The following is a 19,907-nucleotide window of genomic DNA, read 5'->3' on the forward strand; positions in this document are numbered from 1 at the left end:
AGCTCCCTGATGCCACACTTTGGCAACAGAGAGCATTTGAGCTTATCGCCTGATTCCAGAGCAATGGCAAAAAAAGCTGGGAACAGGGTCAACGTGGCACAATAAATAGGAGTGGGCACACACATGCACACACACACACGCTGCGCAGATGCACCCGGTCTCAGCTGTGCCATAGACTCTGCCTACGGCAGCCCATGCCAGACACTGTCACTCACTGTAATACAACAATGATTTCATGGGTAAATCACAAACAGGCAATAGCTTGCTGCGTTAGGCCTATATACCTAAATACAACATAGGGCCCCTCTGCCAGATTGGAACGGGCACGTTCCAGCACCAAGGGAATCAGCATGTGTTCGAGCATGTGCCATCATGTATGACTCACAAGTTACATTGCGCTTAGTTTCGTCATTGCTTACTGATACAGTTAGACTGCAATGAGTGTATTGTTACCCACAAATATTAAATATAACTCCATGTCATGATACACTGAATATTAGCCATAATCAAAACTGAAATGGGTTATTATTTATTAAACACTGATTACTATGCAATTTCTTTTTATATAATTACTTATTTTTTAATACAGTTACAAGTGTTTAAAAAAAAATGATTTTGCACCCCCCCCCCCCCACACACACAAAAAAATGTATGCTTATATAGCTATATATAGCAGCTTTAATAATCCCGTAACATAGTATTAATCACGTGAGTAAGCAGCTGTGAAAGGGGAAGTATTCAAAATCAGTTCTCTGTAATAGTAAGTAAGCGTTGCACAGTGAGAGAGAAGCGCACTGTCAGTCAGGCGCGCTGTGTGGGGCGGTCTCTTCAGAGATGTCTGAATAAGTCAAGAATCTCTTCAGCTGCCGCACGCTTTCAAACAGCACTTCATCTCGTCCAGTGTCGCTACGAGGGAAGAGTTTTATGTTTGCCGTTTAGCTTCATAAGATTATGAGGAATTATTTTGCGATTGCCGTGCGTAACAAACCTGCAGTGCACAGGGGTGAAGGAAGAACAGCTGGAACGCTGTCCAGGGTCCTGAAGTCAAGAAGCCAAAGGTGCTGAAGAGAGCACAGGCATTCACGGAGGACTGTATGTCTATGCCAATCAAGCCTTGAGATGACTCGGAAAAGGCTGCGTTCTGTGGCTGTCTGGGGATTCGTTGCATGGCAAATAGGAATTATGTCGAGGTAAGAGTAAATATGTTTCCTGGCGTAGGAAAGAGTAATGAACGGAGAGTTTTTTTATTTACAGTTTTGTGTCGGGATTTTTTTTAGCTGATCGTCACGAGCTGTGGAGGTTGAAAGTATCGAAAGCCTATGCTACACAGACTCATTTGAGAGTCAGATTATATTATTTTGCTTGTGAATATTTTACTTCATGTTAATTTATGACTACAGAAGGCTATGTTATAATTAATAGTTATTGTGTCACCACTGTTTATTTTAGTTACTGATGGCAGGTAAAGTTTTTAAGCAGCTTTTTCTCAGTGTAACAGGTGATATCTTGCCAAGTTCATTTAAAGCTTAGGAATAATTATGAAAAGCAATAATTTCTGAAATAAAATTGACTTTTCGTCATTTTTGTGATTCTGATTTATGCTGTTTTGGATTAATGTACATGATGCTTTTTTCCCCTATAATGTCAGAAATGTGAACATACTAATGGAAATGGAAAACAAAATAGAAAATGCTGCAAAGTTAAGAAAATTTCATAGGTACTTGATCAGTAATTATCTCCTTCTTCATATAGAAATAAATGGTTTGCAAGGAGCAAATGGATCTTTCAGTATGATTTAACGATTATGTTTTTTTTTTTTTTTTTTTTTGGACTCTTGATAGTACATCCCAGTGAAACTTTACCTTCATATGAATCCTGACTGACATTCATTCAAGCACAGTCACAAATCTCTTAGTTTGGGTGATTATTTTGACTCTGCTATACTCTTTTTTTTCCAGCACTCTTCAGCCCAGAGTTACAAGTAGCTCTGAACTATGAAATTGGCTCAGATGAGAGTTATGGTTCCCTTTGAACTGCACTGAATCCTCACAATTCTTTTAGCTGATGATGCTATGAATTTTTAATGTTTCATTTGTTGACGATCCTTGGGCCCAAGCAAGCCTAACGCCTTGCATTATTGATAAGTTGGCACTGTCTGTGTCGCCTTTGTATTGGTTGCCATTCACTGTTCCTTGAGGGAGAGTTTTTTTACCTAAAGCCATTACTTAGGATATCGTTTTCAAATAAAAGCAGGATATGGCTCATTCCACAATTCAGAATGAATTACAGTGTACAGAAAAACATTAAACCTTCAGATCTAACTTAGAATGTGTTATGTTGTAAATAACTTTTTATAAGAGCTTCTCACCAATAAGATTGATATTCAGAGATGGCAAAGTCTTTATGGACAGAGAATAGTTTAGCAGAGGAGGTTGAAAAGGAGTATCTCTTATTGATACCATGCAACAGGTGCAGTGTCAGCAAACAAGGTGTTTAGGGGTAGTCATCTGAGATTCCTCTCAATGCGCTTATATCGTGGTGCAAATATTTTATCTGCAAGCTCTGTAGACTGTGGAAATGTCTCCTCGACTCTCTCTGATTTTCATCGCTGATAGAATCTTCATTCTCATTAATGTGTTAATAGTGATTTGCGTCCTGGCCAAGCACATTTGTAATTTTCTTTGATGATTTACATTCTTTGATCTGCTTGAATCGAAATGCTTGCATAAAAATACCCACCATTATATACAATGTATTATGTACAGACTTTGGTGTACCATAAATCCTCTTAGCACAAAATAATTAATTAAGATACTCTTTCAAAATGCTGATAATTTAATGAGGGATGTTTTGGTTCTTTATCAGTCAACAGCAGTTGTAGGATGTCGATAGACTAAAAAGCTTGTTTTCTAAGAAATAATACAGTTATCAAAATTTGCTCGATTAAGCAAACTGTGGGCCATAATTAATATTGTTATTTACATTGGTCCACCACATTTACATACTGTAATATAATTTTCACTGTTTCCTGAATATTAATCTGACCATTTTAATTTTAAAACCCAAGGTACAGTACAAGGTTTTGTTATTGAATATATAATAAATCATATATACAGTAGGAATCAGGACTATATTCTACTACTTGTTCCTTTAAAGATTTTCTTTTTTCATGTAGAAAAAAATATATGAAGTAATTTAATTCCTTATTTTTAGTTACATATGGAACAACCTACCATTTATCTTTCATATTTTCTGTTTTTATTCAGTTAAAGTTTCAGTCATTTTGGTTATTTATTATCATTGGTAGTAGTAGTAGTAGTATGTCTGTAACATATTTATTTTTATTCCATTTTTAATTATATTAGTAGTTATACTATAATAACAACCTAAGGCAAAACAACCATAGAGATAATTCAGTAACAGTAAGTGTAAGGCTGCAAGTTCACACATGGAGAACATATTTTACACATTGAGAATTTTTATGACCAATCGCTTCACCCCCCACCCCCACCCCACCCCCCCCCCCCACACACACACACACACAAAGAAAAGAAAAAAAAGAAAAGAAAAGAAAAGAAAAGAAAAGAAAAGAAAAGAAAAATGACATTAATTTTTATACTCCCAAAGCCACATAGCATATACACTCAACCACCATCAAACAAACGGCCCCAGCGCTCACGCGTTTAGGCATTCACATAGTGAGAATGAGTACAGACAGATATCTCAGCTGTCAGTTTATTCTCAGAAAGGATAATGGAATACGGGACTGTAAGGCATTGTGTTCATACCCTACACCACTCAGCACAGGTTTACATGCATCTGCTCCATACTAGCTAGTCATTACGTGCCTCTGGGCTGACATGGATTTGAATGTGTTGTTTTCTTTAAGAACATAAAGGATCAAAATGGCCTGTTTAGTGCCCCAGAGTCTTTCTGTCATACCCTGTTTTGTTGGACATTGAATATTGTCACAGTTGTTAACTTGTTGGTGGCTTCAAGGATGACTAATCTGATTTCTCAATAGCTTTAGGAACCCAAATAAGGGCAACGGGGGTTAGCTGTCATATGGGTAAGATGTCACAAGAGCTATATTTCAGTAACTATAAGGTTATGAGTAAAAGTTCAATTATTGTTCTTTATTCAAATGTTGGTTTCAAACATTATTCATTATTTATTACAGTATCTAATAATAATCATTGGATTTAATTATATACAGCTACGTATAATAATAATAATAAAAAAAAGCTGTGGTAAGCTTTGATTCTATGATAAGTATTCATTCAGAGTGAGGAAATCCTGCATGCATAAAGAATTTAAAAGTACAGAGATTGTTTTGTCAGCTCTGTTGTTTTTATTAGGGACATTTTGTGGCAGCAGTTCTGCCAACTCAAATAACTTGACTAGACAAGGACAGACTAATATCAGCACTGGACCAAAGACAGTGTAGGTCACTATGCGTCACTCTGTCATCTGCTCCAAGAGAAAGACATGCTGTTGCTGAGTCTCACACTTCACCCACCAAAAATATCCAGATGTAAATCATTATTTTAAAGTGTGATGAGTCTAAATACGTATTTGAATTACCTATAATATTAAATGGATGGAAATTACAATGTTTTGTTGCAACCCAGTCTCAGGAAAAAATACATGCATGTGGTGATGTTTTTTGCAAAAAAATACTGTATATCATGTTGTTTCTTGCATGTTTCTAAATGAGAAGTCAAATGACTTTTCTTTGGAAAATGTTGATCGAGGCATGTTTTTTCCAATGAGCCTGAGTTGCTTTATTAACTTTATTAACTTTGAAAATGTATTCTAAAACATTATTATAAGCATTATTCTCAGGCTCCCATGTGTAGGTTCAGTAATTTCACTTTAATGGCAATAAATAGTTTTTTTTTTTTCACTTTAGAGTGAAATAACTGAACATAAACATAGGAGCCTGAGAAAATGTCTAATGTTAGAGGAAAATTTCAGGTGGCATTTAGAGGGTTTTGCATCTGAACAATATATACCGTATTGACCCGTATTGAATATAAGATGACCCTGGTTATAAGACGACCCCCCTTTGTTCAGATGAACCTTTTGGAAAAAGGCTTTTGGACCCAAATGTTTTTTTTTCTCTCTCTCTCTCTCTCTCTCTCTCTCTCTCTCTCTCTCTCTCTGTAAAACACATTTTTTCTTAAATTATTTTCATATTGCATATTTTTCCTATTTTAATTTTTGTTTTGAAAGTATGGTAAATAGCCTACTGGTAGAATGTGCCAACAATAATTACATTTAAAAATATACATTTTTGATATACCATAAAAATAACAGGTAGGCCATTTGAATTATATAACATTTAGTCCATCCATCTCATAGTAGCCTACCAACATTTTATTAACAGTAGAAGTGAAGTCTTATTGTAGTCTTCAAATCTGAGTACTGTCTTACGTTTTAACTTACAGAGAAAGTTTGGTCCCATCGGGCTAATGACAGACACGGCTCATGCCGCTAAAAAAAAGCAATTCTTTTTCTGTCTCTATCTTTACAACACACATTTTATGACGTATTTCATGGCACACCTGTTTTATGCGTTTTTGGTGCCACCTATTCTTGTGGGTGTATTATTGACATGTCAAAGTCTAGACTCTGAATATAAGACGAACGTGTTTTTTCAAATGTATTTCCAAGAAAAAAACATTGTCTTATATTTGGTACAATACGGTTTACACACTCACTGGCCACTTTATTAGATACACCTGTTCAATTGATTGCTAATCAGCCAATCACATGGCAGCAACTCGTGCATCTAGATGTGGTGATGACAACTTGCTGAAGTTCAAACCGAGCATCAGAATGGGGAAGAGAGGGGATTTAAATGACTTTGAACGTGGAATGGTTGTTGTGCCAGACGTGCTGGTCTGAGTATTACAAAAAATGCTGATCTACTGGGTTTTTCACGCACGACCATCTCTAGGGTTTACAGATAATGGTCCGAAAAAGATAAAATATCCAGTGAGCGGCAGTTGTGTGGATGAAAATGCCTTGTTGATGTCAGAGGTCAGATGAGGATGGGTAGACTGGTTAGAGATTATAGAAAGGCAACAGTAACTCAAATAACCACTCGTTACAACCAAGGTATGCAAAATACCATCTCTGAATGCAAAACAAGTCGAACCCTGAAGCAGATGGTCTACAGCAGCAGAAGACCACACCGGGGGCCACTTCTGTCAGCTAAGAACAGGAAAAAGAGGCTACAGTTCGCACAGGCTCACCAAAATTGGACAATAGAAGATTGGAAAAACTTTGCCTGGTCTGATGAGTCTTGATTTCTGCTGCGACATTCAGATGATAGGGTCCGAATTTGGTTTAAAAGAACATGAAAGCATCCTGCCTAGTTTTGACAATTTAGGCTGGTGGTGGTGGTGTAATGGTGTGAGGATATTTTATTGTCATACTTTGGGCCCCTTAGTACCAATTGAGCATTGTTTAAATGCCACAGCCTACCTGAGTATTGTTGCTGACCATGTCAATCCCTTTATGTCTAGAGCGTACCAATCTTCTGATGGCTTTACTCAACAACAACAACAAAGTCTCACTTTACTTCCACAGTAACCAGATCTCAATCCAATGCAGCAGCTTTGGGATATGGTGGAAGGGGAGATTCTCATCATGGATGTGCAGCCGACAAATCTGCAGCAGCTGCATGATGCTATCATGTCAATATGGACCAAAATCTCTGATGACCTTGTTGCATCTATAACACGAAGAATTAAGACCATTCTGAAGGCAAAAGGGGGTCCAACCTTTTACTAGCAAGGTATACTTAATAAAGTGGCCAGTCAGTGTATAATGCACACACACAAAATTAAAATTTCTGACATATAAAATGTTAACAAGAGCATCTCTTGATAACTGAAGATAATGCAAAATGCACACAAACATGCACAATGTAAAGCCAGATGTTTGTTCACATTTTGCGCTGCTCTCACTTTCATTTTCATCTGCTGGACCACTCACTGGAGCGGAATGTTCTAGTAGATGAGAACGGCTCACCCCCAGTGGGAAGAGCTCCTCATAGTTTCTGTTTTCTGCCAGTGTACCTTTCACCATGTGCATTAAGACCAATTGGCCGGTCTTACCCTCTGGCTCTCGTTCCTTAACAAACCACTTGGGTTCTAAAAGCTCTAATGCTTTATTTTCTTTGCCTTCAAGGGGTATTTTAGTCTTTTTCTTTGAGCCTGTTTCACTCCTCTGCCTCTTGTGCCAGTTTTGTGTATTGTAAAAGGCAGATTAGGTAGCTCCTGTTGAATTATTGATAAGATTTTGTCACAAAGCATTGATTGCGCTTTGAGTTATTCTGCCAGCGCCGTTTCTCTTGAATACTTTCATCAGAGTTTTTGAAGTCCAGAGAAAGACACAGAACAGAGGGAGGCCTCTTTAAGCAGCTTAAAAATGTTCAAGTTTTCATAAAGGTTTTCTGTATGAGGAAAATGTCACAGAGTAAGATCTAAGTAAATGCTAGGTTGAAACAAAAAGAGCAAATTTTGACATGAAATTATTAAAAACTTATATTGAAGCCTATTAAAGTGTGCTATTTTTCCAAAGTTTGAATAAGTTTTTGAAAACTATCTTACCATCTCTATGGTTTATGTTTTGGCTGTGGGGATTAATAAAGTATCTATCCTATCCTATTTCACCAAGGCTGTATTTACTGATAATAATAATACTACTACTACTACTAATAATAATAATAATAATAATTGTTACTTAACTGTTTTCTATTTTAATATACTTAAAAACTTAATTTATTCCTGAATTTTCACAGCTGAATTTTTGAAAGTCTTCAGTGTCACACAATCCTTCAAAATCATCCATGCTTTATCAATGTTTTTTTGTTTTTTTTTATGATTATTTGATGAATAGAAAGGTAAAGAGAACAACGTTTATTTGAACTTTTGATTAATTTAAGGCTTCATTATTGCTGTATCAATGTATTTACGTCTATAAAAAGATCTTATTCCAAAAATTTGAGTGGTAGTGTACTATTTTGGTAAAAAATAAAAATAAAATAAATAAATAAACATACTGTATATAAAACTCTCTGTATGATTCCTCATGAAGCCACACGTGCTGGTCACGGTTTGCATATGGTGGCGAAAATAAGCTATAACTGTGACATTTAAGCTGCCAGTGTGACAGTTGATGCGTGAAGCACGAACCTCTGTCAGACATCAGTGTCACTGCTGTCACATACAGTGGAGTGCGAGTTCCTGTTTTTCTCAGCTCATGCTTAGTAAAGCTGCATCTACTACATCAATAAAAATATCTCTCTGGGCTTGCAGGAGAGCTCTTTCCTGTCCACTTAACTTGTTTCATGTTTCCACTTGGCCTGACAATACAAAGACTAACCTGGGTGAAGTGTATCTTGTAAGAATGTTTGGAAAACTAAAAGTACAGATGTGTGTTAATTTTATAAAAGCTATTCTTGGCTTTGGAACATGCTGTAGGTTTGAAAACCACTGAGCAATTTCAGGGACAAGTTTTGAAATCTCGTTCCACAGTGATGCAATGCTAGCAGCTGAAGCCAAATCCACATACAGTGAATGGTGAATTGTGTATATATCTACACCAGCCTGAGCAGATTAGAGACTGAGCCACTGTGGCTGTCCTGATATACAGTCAAGCCCAACATATTTTTGTTACTTTTGCTGTGGTTATATTTAAATAGCAATCAGACATCAGCATATTTTTATTAAGATTTGTTAATAAACACCCACTAGGTCCTTTATTAGAAAGACCTGACAAACACAAATCATTATAACTTTGTCATTTCAAGTTGTTTCAGCTGGTGGAGGAACATATTTTGGTAGCACTTTATTTTACAGTCCTGTTCCTCATGTACATACTATGTACTTCTTATAGTAATTACAATAACTATGTAATAACTAGGTACTAACCCTGAACTTACCCCTAAACCTAACCCTACCCCATGTAGTTACTGTACCTAGTGTTACCAGAACTTTCGTAGATAAATACACTGTAAGTACACTATAAGTACATGTTAGTACACGTACTGTAAAATAAAGTGCAACACACTTTTATATATTTTTATATTTTTTATTATATTAAATAGAGTTTTACATTGGTCCCTGATCCAGTTTTTCATTATATTATTATCAAGTAGCTAAAGGGGATGGATTTTGTGGGCCATTTTTAATAAATAATTATTTTTTAAGGAACAGCTTACCCAAAAATGTTAATTTGCTGAAAATGTAGGTGATTTTGTTGTTTTTGACAACAGATTTAGAGAAATTTAGAATTACATGCACACCAATGGATCCTCTGCAGTGAATGGGTCAAAATGAGAGCTCAAACAGTTATTATTGTGATGTTTTTATTAGCTGTTTGGACTCTCGTTTCGACAGCACCCATGGATGGCCAGAGGGTGAGTAAATGAAAATTAATAAAAGAAAAAAACCTAAAAAATCACGAAAGTAATTATATCATACATTAGATGCAATTTTTTTATTAAATTAAATACGTTTTTGTCCAAGTGTACGACTTTTTCCCATAGTAGACATAGACTGGATTTAGCAGCCTAAAATGTATGGGGATATGTTTTTGCTGAAATTATATCTGTCGGTTATGTGTGCGCTGGTGTGTGCACATAAAGGATATTACATTACCACACATATGAAGAGGAGATGAAAGGTGCAGATCTTAGCAGAGCTCTACATCTGTGGTTGCATCGATCCAAGTATTGATGCACTGTGTATCCTCAGTCCATCTTTTGTGCTACAGATCATCAGGCCATTGTTAGTGATGGCAACAGAATATTAAGTGTATGTGTGTGTAAAATGTAATGCAAGTTTGTCTAGATGAGACCATCCTCCATCACCAGAGGGGAACTGTGCTGCAAATCACAAATGAGCACAATATGGTAAATTCTAGTACAATAGTTTTCTAATCATTATTTTTATTCACAATTTTCTGACTACATTCTCAGTAAATAATACATGCAGTGCTGCCTGGATTTAACCAAAATAGCGTATCTTAGGAGGCAGCATTTGAATACTTGCCTACCTTTTGGAAATGTATTCATAGATGCCTTCATGTCAGGAATCACGCTCTGAAGGTTTTGATAAAATAGCTACAATATTTATTCAGCAGGTATACCTGAACTCATCGTTCTCTTTGTTCTCAATGTATCTTATAAATCTCATCAGCAGTCTTTTCAGATCTTCAGTCCGTGGCTGGCATTCTATGATACTAGTGGAATGCTGTTGGAAGTGCAGCTAAGGGCAAAGATCAGAGGTTGGGTTGCAGAGAAACAGAAATCATGTAGACCTTAATATAGTGACTGTTGGAGACAATGTGCATCAGCCATACCTCGAACATCAGGCAAATGAAAATTCAGTGTTCTAGAAAGCGAGTGATTTATGCAGTCAGTGTATTAGATATATCTGACTGAAAAGGAAATGAGAATCTTACATGAAATATGGAGAGTGAGACAGAGGATCTCAGGGGACTCTGGTCATTTCAGTTAGTGGTGTATAAAAAAAAAATACACAGAGGAGTGAAGACTTTATGCAATTACTCATTGTTTCAATCTGAATAACAGCTGTTTATGGACTTATCTTTACTAAACAACAAAGTCCATTCAAAAAAAGACAAAAGGGCTAAAGACTGAAAGCATGTTGAGAATCACCTTGTGTATTAGTACTTGTTACATAATGATAAGATAGATAACTGGTTTGGACCTAGATCTGAAAGAAAAACACTGATGCACAAAAGCACAGAAAACCTTCACTGTCAACGTAAACTTCTCATTGGCACAAGTTAAGTGTTGCATCTAACAATTGCCATGTCTGTGCTGGGTAAAAAGGGAAAGGGCATTTCTGTCACGTAATCAGATATGTAACATTTTGATTCTGACCAGTGATGCCAGACGTGTGATAATTATCATATTTGTATGATAATTTTTACATCTGTACGATGTACGATCAATAATAATAAAAAATCCCGTAATGTACGATAATTTCAAAATTTTATGAAAATGTAAATGATGGTAGTTGCAGTCATATGGCTTCTTTACTCATACACGAAATCGGCTTATTACAGACACTCTAAATGCGTTCGTGTGCACCTGAGGGTGTGTTAAGAATGCAGGAGAGTGCCCTGCTTTAAAGCCAATGAGCACTATGTAGGATACCGATGACAGCAATTTAGATGTGGAGTTAACTGCACCATGCAGCAACAGCTAAATTCCTTCTTCACTGGACTCGACAAAGCAAGTGTTAAAAATCATTTTAATATGTCAATATGCGCCGCGAAGCAGACAATCACTGAAAATAATGGGATAGTATTTTGTCGCACTACTTCCGTCCAACCATACGCCTAGTTATCTATTGTGGTAATTTGCAGGTCATGTCAAAATGTTGTTGGTTTACAATAGATAAATAACTCTTGACTCGTGTACGATAATTTTCTTCCAAATACGTTAATTTTGAACTTCTGGTACGATACTGGGACATTTCCAATCTGGCAACACTGATTTTGACTGATAGCATCCAGTAGATCTCTCCTGCTGAGGAGCTCCCAGAGGACAAACGCAGAAGGGAGCTTTCACACCTGTTTAGCTCTAAAAACAGGATTTTTTGTATTTCGATAAACCCAGACTCCACAGGGTGGCTCTGGGAAAAATAGGACAGTCTTCTAAATTTGGCAGCTGCTTTGAAACTGTAGCATGCCAAGCTTGAAGCTACTCATAATAATTTTAAGTAGCTAGCTAAAGTAAAGTTATTTAAAGAGCCATTTTTCTTTTAAGTATATAACCATATGGTAATCATTTAAAATTCAATTACAGACTCATTTTTGACCAAACGGAGGGTTATTGAATGAGCAAACAATCGTGATGAGGTTAACAGCTAGTCCAATGGAAGGATGGACGGACAGATAGAGCTTCAGGTAGTTACACTCTAACACTGTCACTGGCAAACTGTCCGCTCTCCTACTTGCTTAGTCTAGAGATCATGTTCTGCCTGACTGGAATTATATTCAGTGTTTGTGATGGGCACCATCCATCCAGAGAATAATCTGGTGGCTATCTGATCCCTGATAAATTGATAATCTCTGCCCTCACATGCCTCTCTGCACTGGCTCCATGGGAGATTTTTGGAAGCACTTTCATGTTACATTCATTATAGTTAGAGAGCAGAAGTGGGGGAGGGTGAAATAATGCTTTGTGTGTGTTACTAGAAGAAAGGCCCGGTTTTGACAGATACCTGTAAAGAATGTGAATGTTCATACAATAACAGATATGGACTAGCGTTAAAAAATTGGGGTTGATAAAACTGATTTATTCATCATTAAATTTATCAAATGCATAATGTTACAAATGTATATATTTTAGTACTGTTCTTTTGAAATATATATAAAAATAGCAGCATTAGTGATAATAATAGGCTAAGCAGTGGCAAATAAGCATTACCTTTTAAAAGAAATTACTTTAATTCAAGGATCCGTTAAATTGCTGAAAACAAAAGTGAAATGACAGTGAAATACATTTTTAAAACAAATTATTTGAAAATGAGTTTTTAAGCATGTTGGTGATCTTCATTGTTACATATTTGGAGATGTTGTTGCCCAAATTTAAAAAAAATAGGGGCATTTTTACAGAAGAGATTTAAGTTTGTTCTTCCGTTCCTTGCAGAGTGAGTGGAGTGGCATGATTTTTGACTGGAGCGAGCAGTAGATTTTTTTGAAAGTCGGAGCATCATAGTTATCAGTTGCTCCAAGAACACTTCACTACCGCTTCATCACAAGCACAATTAATGCCAACAGCAAATGGTGGTATATATTATAGGCTTTATTTTATTTGTGATATAAAACCTAGGCCTACTTTAAAAGCATGTATTTTATCCCAAATATTACAGCCCACAATAGTATATAAATGATAAAATATATATATATGTATATATATTTGATTGGACTTGAAATAGCATTATTAGTTCCCAAGGAAAACAACAGACAAGCGGATATAAATAAGCCTTTATTTTTAGTTGAATCTTGAAATTTGGCATTCAAACCAACCATAACCAATCAGCAAACAAAAAGCATTCATATACATTTTTCTAAACAAGAAAAAGCATACTTTGCTTTATCATTTCTAAATGTTTGCTGTTGTTTTCAAGGGAATCGAGCAGCTGTACTAAAGCTATGGAGATGATAGTTTAGAAGTGGTAGTATTGGTGTTAACTTGCGGCTTACACTAACTACACTACTACATCGGGTGTGAAAGTCGTGACAAAGCACACAGATCCTGATTATATTTAGTCATTCAGTATCTGAGTGCGAGCGCTACAAAAACGGATGCAACATTCTCTTTCCCACGCTCCACTGGCTTGTGCTACCAGCAAGTTGACAAACCATATAAAAAGTGCGCTTTGATGCATCCTGTGTAGAGATGGTGTTAGGGTATGGCAGACCATTTTCTTTTGCAAGTTTTAGCTCATACTGTACATCTTCTGGCTCATCTTAAATACACATCTTCACAAAAAAGTACTTTCTCAAACCATGCTTGGATACTCACTGCCAGTGTCACCAATGGTGGTGATGGTGGAATATACCCAAGTACCCATTTACTTTGGCTATTTGAGTTGTTTAATTAAAACATAATAAAAAAAATCTAATCCATAAAATGATCCCATGATGGGAACCATTGTTAGGTTCTATATAGAACCTTTTCTTCTAAGCATGTACCATTCCAGTCATTCTAGTGATTTAAATACCTAGTGATGCAGCCCATTAATGAATTGTGGTGAATATATTATGTAGATATTGCATTGATTTTCTAACAACTCCTGCCCGGAATACTGTCGTTGTGAATGACTGAAAGGCTTTGTCCATCCTATCAAATTAACTGTTTATTTAAAGTGTAAAATATTAATTAAGGAAAATCTTTTGGAAAATTCAGAGGGATTTACACAAGAAATGATGCAAAAGAAGTGGCTCATCCAACATTACACTTTTATGGAAAAGCAGAAACACGTTATCTGCCATTTGCAACTTATTTCCTTAGAGAAATTCCTTGGAGATACAAGCACTCTGGTTTGTCAAGTGATTAGTTGAAATTTTGGGGTAAATTGGATCAAGACTGGAAGCGGTCAGAGGCCCTCCCCTCCCCCGATGCTCTTTGATATTAGGCATGCAAACCCTTTCCAAAATAATCAAAAGGGTGTGCTCATGTGTGTCTATGTGTGGTCAACCACAAAATTGGTAGTAAAGATAACTGCTATTTGGGTGAAATTGCTTCCCTTGTTTGGAGGCAATGGTACATCTCAACAATAGTTTTTGTCATTACAGATTAACAAAATTAAAATTCTAGCAAACGCAAACAAGAGACCTTCTAGTAACCACTATTGCTTGAAGTCAACATAGCTACCAATTGTAACCTATCTTTCTCAGATGGATTAATAAGAAACCAGATTATTTTAAAAATGTTTTTTCATATAAAGTGAGAAATGTGTTTTCTTCCTGCAATAAACAGATTACAATGTTCTGAGATCATTGGGGGGTGCTGGAAACAATGTTTTTAAAAGGGGGCACTGAGGTGTTCTTTGGGGCATTTGTTTAAAGCACTGGCACAGATTACAGACAGAATTAAAAACCTTTTTTTGCGATTTTCACACATTTTGTTAATTTATAATATATTCATCTGGCTGCACACTCTCTTTATTTAAATACATATTCATACTATTGTGTTACACAATAAAACATAAGTTTTTTGTATTAATAATAATAAAAATATATATATAATTTACAGAACATCAGTAAAATTAAAATACTAATATGTATGGCTGTTTTAATTTCTTTGCGCAGAATTTTTATTTTGGAGGAAAACAGAGGGAGACCTTAAAGCTTATCTCCTGTTGACGAAGCTATATAAACAATTCTTATTATAAAGTTGGGAACATGGTTGTGTTGCCATGTTGCAGTTTCAGTTTTCAGTGACATATTCCTCAGTTTGGAAAATGCTGAAATCAGTTTAAAACAGAAAAATCACATCCATGTCAATTCAATTTATTTTTTAAATATTGTTATTATTAATTTTATTAGGTTTGCCTCCATGGTGAGGATGTGACTCTGAGTGAGGTATTATTGCAGCTGGCTGATGCCACTGGATTTTTATGTAGATGAATAGCAGCTGTCACAGTAATACTTATCCAATAACACTAAATGACAAACCAAAGCTTACTATTACAGAGTGAAATTGTGTATGACAGGGTGCCAACACTTTCCCGTACACATTAACTCCATTACTCATTTACATTAAAAATTACTAGCACCTAATAAGGAAAGGCACAATAACAAGTCCAGCACACCTCAGGCTGAAGCATGCCTATGAGCCAAACAACACGAGTTCTATCAGGATCTGACACGGTATACAACACTAAAATGACATTGGGCAACATTTAGAGAAGGTAAACCTCTAGAAAACAAAGGAGCCAAACTGTGTCCAGCCTCTTCGCATTAGCAGAGCAAGACAACACAGCGAACACCATGCTGACAGGACAGGTCACACCAATCCAGCAGTTTAGCTGTGGATTCACGTTAAGGGAGGCAGATGAGGGGTGGGGGAGAGGGTTGTTTGTCCCACAGCAATGACAACCCAATGAGACTGAAGCCTACAGGGGGTGACAACAAAAATGCAGCTATACTCTCCTAATACTAACTGGATGCATTTCACAGACTTGCTAGGAATAATGAGATGGAAGATATGTAGAAAATGGTTGTATAGTTATTGTGATGCATGGTGTTCTAAAACTAAAATGAAAATCAGCAAACGTTTAAAGCAATCAGTGTGTGTGTGTGTGTGTGTGTGTGTGTGTGTTTAAAAGTTTGTCATCAGTGGTTTAAGGTTTGTTTATGTAATGAAATTTTTTTTGATGTGTTACGATATTTACAGTAAATACATTTATTTTGTTTACATAAATGCTATTCTTTCTAATCATGATTGAATCTAAAAATAATCATGCATCATTGTTCACACACACACACACACACACACACAAATAATAATAATAATAATAATAATAATAATAATAATAATAATAATAATAATAATAATAATAATAATAATAATAATAATGATAATATTAATAATACCACCGTTTTCAATGTTAGAATGATTTCTAAAGGAAAATACAGTTTTGCCATCGAGGGAATAATTTACATTTTAAAATATTTAAAAAAGAAAAGTTATTTTAAACTGTAATAATATTTTTACAATATTACTGTTGTTTCTACTGTGTTTTTGATCAAATATACACAGCTTTGGTGTGCATTAATAGCATTATTTTATTTTATTTTATTTTATTTTTATTTTTTACATATGTACATATATCTAATTAAATACATATACAGTATAAATGTGTTTGTCTGTAATTAATATTCAAGTAAAGATGCTGATGCATTTGTGTTGTGTCAGTGAATAAGCATCGCACAAACAATGATAAATGTGTGTGGCAAATGAAAGCAATTTCATCATTCTGCAGTAATTTGTGTAATTGAACATTATTAAAGTATTAACAAAGATAATCAATAAGCAACATACATATTTCAGATACAATCTATGTGGATAAATGTTGCGTGTGAATTTGAGCAGAGGGTGTCTGCTGGCATTTATTCTTGACTGGGACTGAATGTGAATTGAACCGTGTGTGAATTGTAAGTGCTTTTGATTAACTCAGAACTGTCACACTGTAAAGGTGAAGCTATAACTCTTCTTTTATAATGACTGAACTGTGGGCAGATGTTTTCAGTTAATTGTCTTAGCCATCCTGTTTCTATCTATCATTGATATGCTTCATCAGTCTTTCTTCAGTTCCTTTCTTCAAATATCCTTGCCTTCCACTTCCTCTCCCAATATCTCTGAAGTACTGCCCTGTCCTTCTCTCAACTTATCTGTCATTCTGAACCTTCTTTTATCCTTTTAATGTTTTTTGTTTTTTTTAACCATTATTTCAATAGTCTGTCATACTCTGATAATATGATACTGGCCATCGGGCTCATGCTTAATGAAAGTTTGAAAGAAAAGATTATCATTGAATACAACATCCACACACACAGTCAAATTTACACTATAAAATATTATATTAAATGTATGAAAATCTGGGGCCGCCAGCAATCTTTGAATAAGAGGATAAGAAGTATACTGGTACATCAACATTATTTAATGTACTTATTACATGTTAAGTTCTAAAATACAGGCACCAATATGCCATGCTATAATGGCAAAATTACTGTCACTATTTATATTGTATTTGTTTCTGGTGAATTTTTCCCAGATGCAGCTGTTTATTTATTTTATTATCACTATTATTATTATTATTATTATTATTATTATCACTATTATTATTATTATTATTATTATTATTTATTTTATTTTTTATTTTTTTGTAAATTTAAAAGTGCCAAAGTCAATCTTAAAATGTACTGATGGACACTTTAAAAGTGATACAGCAGAAAGTCACATTAATAGAAACAGCAATTTCTGGTTCTCAAATCTGATTTGCTGAGAGCTTTTTCTAGAGGTGTGATATTCTAGTGATAACAGAACTTTCTGTTTTACAGTTTGAAATTTGTAATTTTAAATATATACAGTACAACAAAAGATACCACAGAGGCGGTTATGCATGTGTGTGTGTGTGTGTGTGAGAGAGAGAGAGAGAGAGAGAGAGAGAGAGAGAGACGGCCTGTGTGAACTCTTAGTTAACTTTAAAGTAGCTGTGAAACGGAAGTAGAGATTGTCTTTTATTTCTCTTCTGTGACATCTATCTGAATGAAACGGCATCTAAAATGAGAGGGCGGGACTTGATTTTGTCCTTCTGGAATTGATTGGATCGTTTGTAGTTGGGGCATTGCGTTACTAATAGTAATGTTTTGGTAATATCCTGATATCCTTTCAGTTATTAAAGGTAGTGTACGCCCCATGGCTTGCGTCAGTACTGGTCAATGCATTGATTTCTATCAAGTGAAGCATCAGCTTCAGTTTTTCCCTCTATTATTTATCCCAGCATTTAGCTACACTCTTGTGCCATAGCTCGTGACCAGAAGAGAAGATGAGTCGTTTCGAGGGGTAGGGGAGATTAATTAATGTTTTTTATTAAAGATTGCGAGGGCATATGAATATTAAAAAAATAATGAAGTGCATGGATACATTATTTATAATAAACACTACAGTATTCCTTAAAAAAAAGATTGATTTCATGGGGACTTTAACCATATGCTATTTTTGCCACTGATTTGCCAGTGCACTGAGATAGATTGCAATCTGTGTATTGGATGTCAGTATTCTCAGTTCTGCCTGCACACATGCACATTCCCGCCATCTCCTCAATCCCCTTCGATCGGCTCCAACATGAGCATCCTCTGTGACTGTCTCGCTCTTTTGACCACCATTGATGCTTCATTGGCCTGTGGTTTCCATGGTAACTGTCTCAAGGCCTCTGTTGGTATTGGTGGGAGGGAATGTGAAGTGTCAAGGACAATATATTTAGGACTGCTGGAAACCAGTTAGACACTTGGACCCAGAGGTGACTCCTTCCAGGGGTTGCAAGAGCAAATCCATGGCTGATGGCTTTCTCTGGTAGGGATGTTTCTGCCTAGACCAGGGTTTCGGGCAGAGAGAGCGAGCAAGAGAGAGAGAGAGAGAGAGAGAGAGAGAGAATGTTGCTGGAAGCTTGGTTCTTTCTGCTGAGAAGGAGCTTGGTAATTGGAGGTTTGCAGTTTACCTAGTGCTCCTGGGAGCAAAGGTGGGATGTGCACTCTTGACTTCACAATTCTGCATAGTCAGGAAGGCCCACCACCAAGACACACAATGCTTATAGCCAGAGGCTTTTACACAGATGCAGAATTTGCTGTCAGTTTCAGAAGCAACATCAGTGTTGGTTAAGGCCATTCCACACCAAACTGACATCAAAGAACTTGTGTAACAAAAGCCGACTCTGTTGTTGCCTGTGTCTGGGCCAAAAAGTTTGCGCTTGAACACACCGCAAACACATAGCCAGTGGCCAACTAGCATGGAGGTTCTGCAGCTGCCTGAGAGGAAATAATATCCATACCAGCAGGTGGCAGTAATCTGTATTTTTCATTCAAAACGGGAAAACCAGACTGCAGATATTCAGACTGTAAACAAAGTGATGCTAGTTTACAATTCTAAATATGAATAATGTCGGTCAGATAGTCTTCACTTTCTTCATAGCAGTCAAAAATAGTTGCTTACTGAAATTCCAAGACATTTTTAAAAGATCCTTCTGTATGTGCCCTCTTTGACTTTGTTGTCTGCTCACTTTAGTTTTTTTTCTTTTCATGCACTCGTTTGCTAAGCTGAAAAGCCAGAATGATCTCTCCCAAGGATTGCTCCAATAGTGATTTAACGTGGTCAGTTGGCTTGTCGTTTTTTATTTATTTACAGGATTTAAATAATTTAAATCAAGAAATGAAAATGTGGTCATTAATTATTCACCTTTGTGTCATTCTAAACCTGTAAGACTTGTGCATCTTTTGAACACAAATATTTTGATCCATGAGTTTTCTGACCCTGCATCGACAGGAACGCAACTACCACGTTCAAGGCCCAGAAACATAGTAAGGACATCACAAAATAGTCCATGTGACACCAGACTGACACAGAAGAATTTTTTTTAAATATATAAATTAATTTTGTGTACACAAAAAGTATTCTCTTAGCTTCATAAAATTAAGGTTGAACCATAGATTTCACATGCACTATTATAACGATGTCATTATTACCTTTCTGGCCTTGAACGTGTCAGTTGCATTACTGTCCATGCACGGTCATGAAGCTCTCATATTTCATCAAAAATATCTTAAAGCTGCGGTAGGGAACTTTTGAC

General features: G+C 35.9%; 1 protein-coding gene across 1 annotated transcript in view; it reads left to right on the top strand.

The window, feature by feature from the left end:
- The first annotated feature begins 806 nt into the window (after positions 1 to 806).
- The window catches only part of LOC127956206 (glycine receptor subunit alpha-3-like), a 57,786-nt gene continuing 38,685 nt past the window's right edge, over positions 807 to 19,907 (top strand). Inside the window, exon 1 of the mRNA XM_052553995.1 lies at positions 807 to 1,190. Within this exon, the coding sequence (XP_052409955.1) occupies positions 1,120 to 1,190 (71 nt within the window). The 5' untranslated portion in view covers positions 807 to 1,119. The remainder of the gene's footprint in view (positions 1,191 to 19,907) is intronic.

The sequence above is a fragment of the Carassius gibelio genome, chromosome B4 (assembly GCF_023724105.1).
Source record: "Carassius gibelio isolate Cgi1373 ecotype wild population from Czech Republic chromosome B4, carGib1.2-hapl.c, whole genome shotgun sequence".
In the NCBI taxonomy this organism is placed as follows: Eukaryota; Metazoa; Chordata; class Actinopteri; order Cypriniformes; family Cyprinidae; genus Carassius; species Carassius gibelio.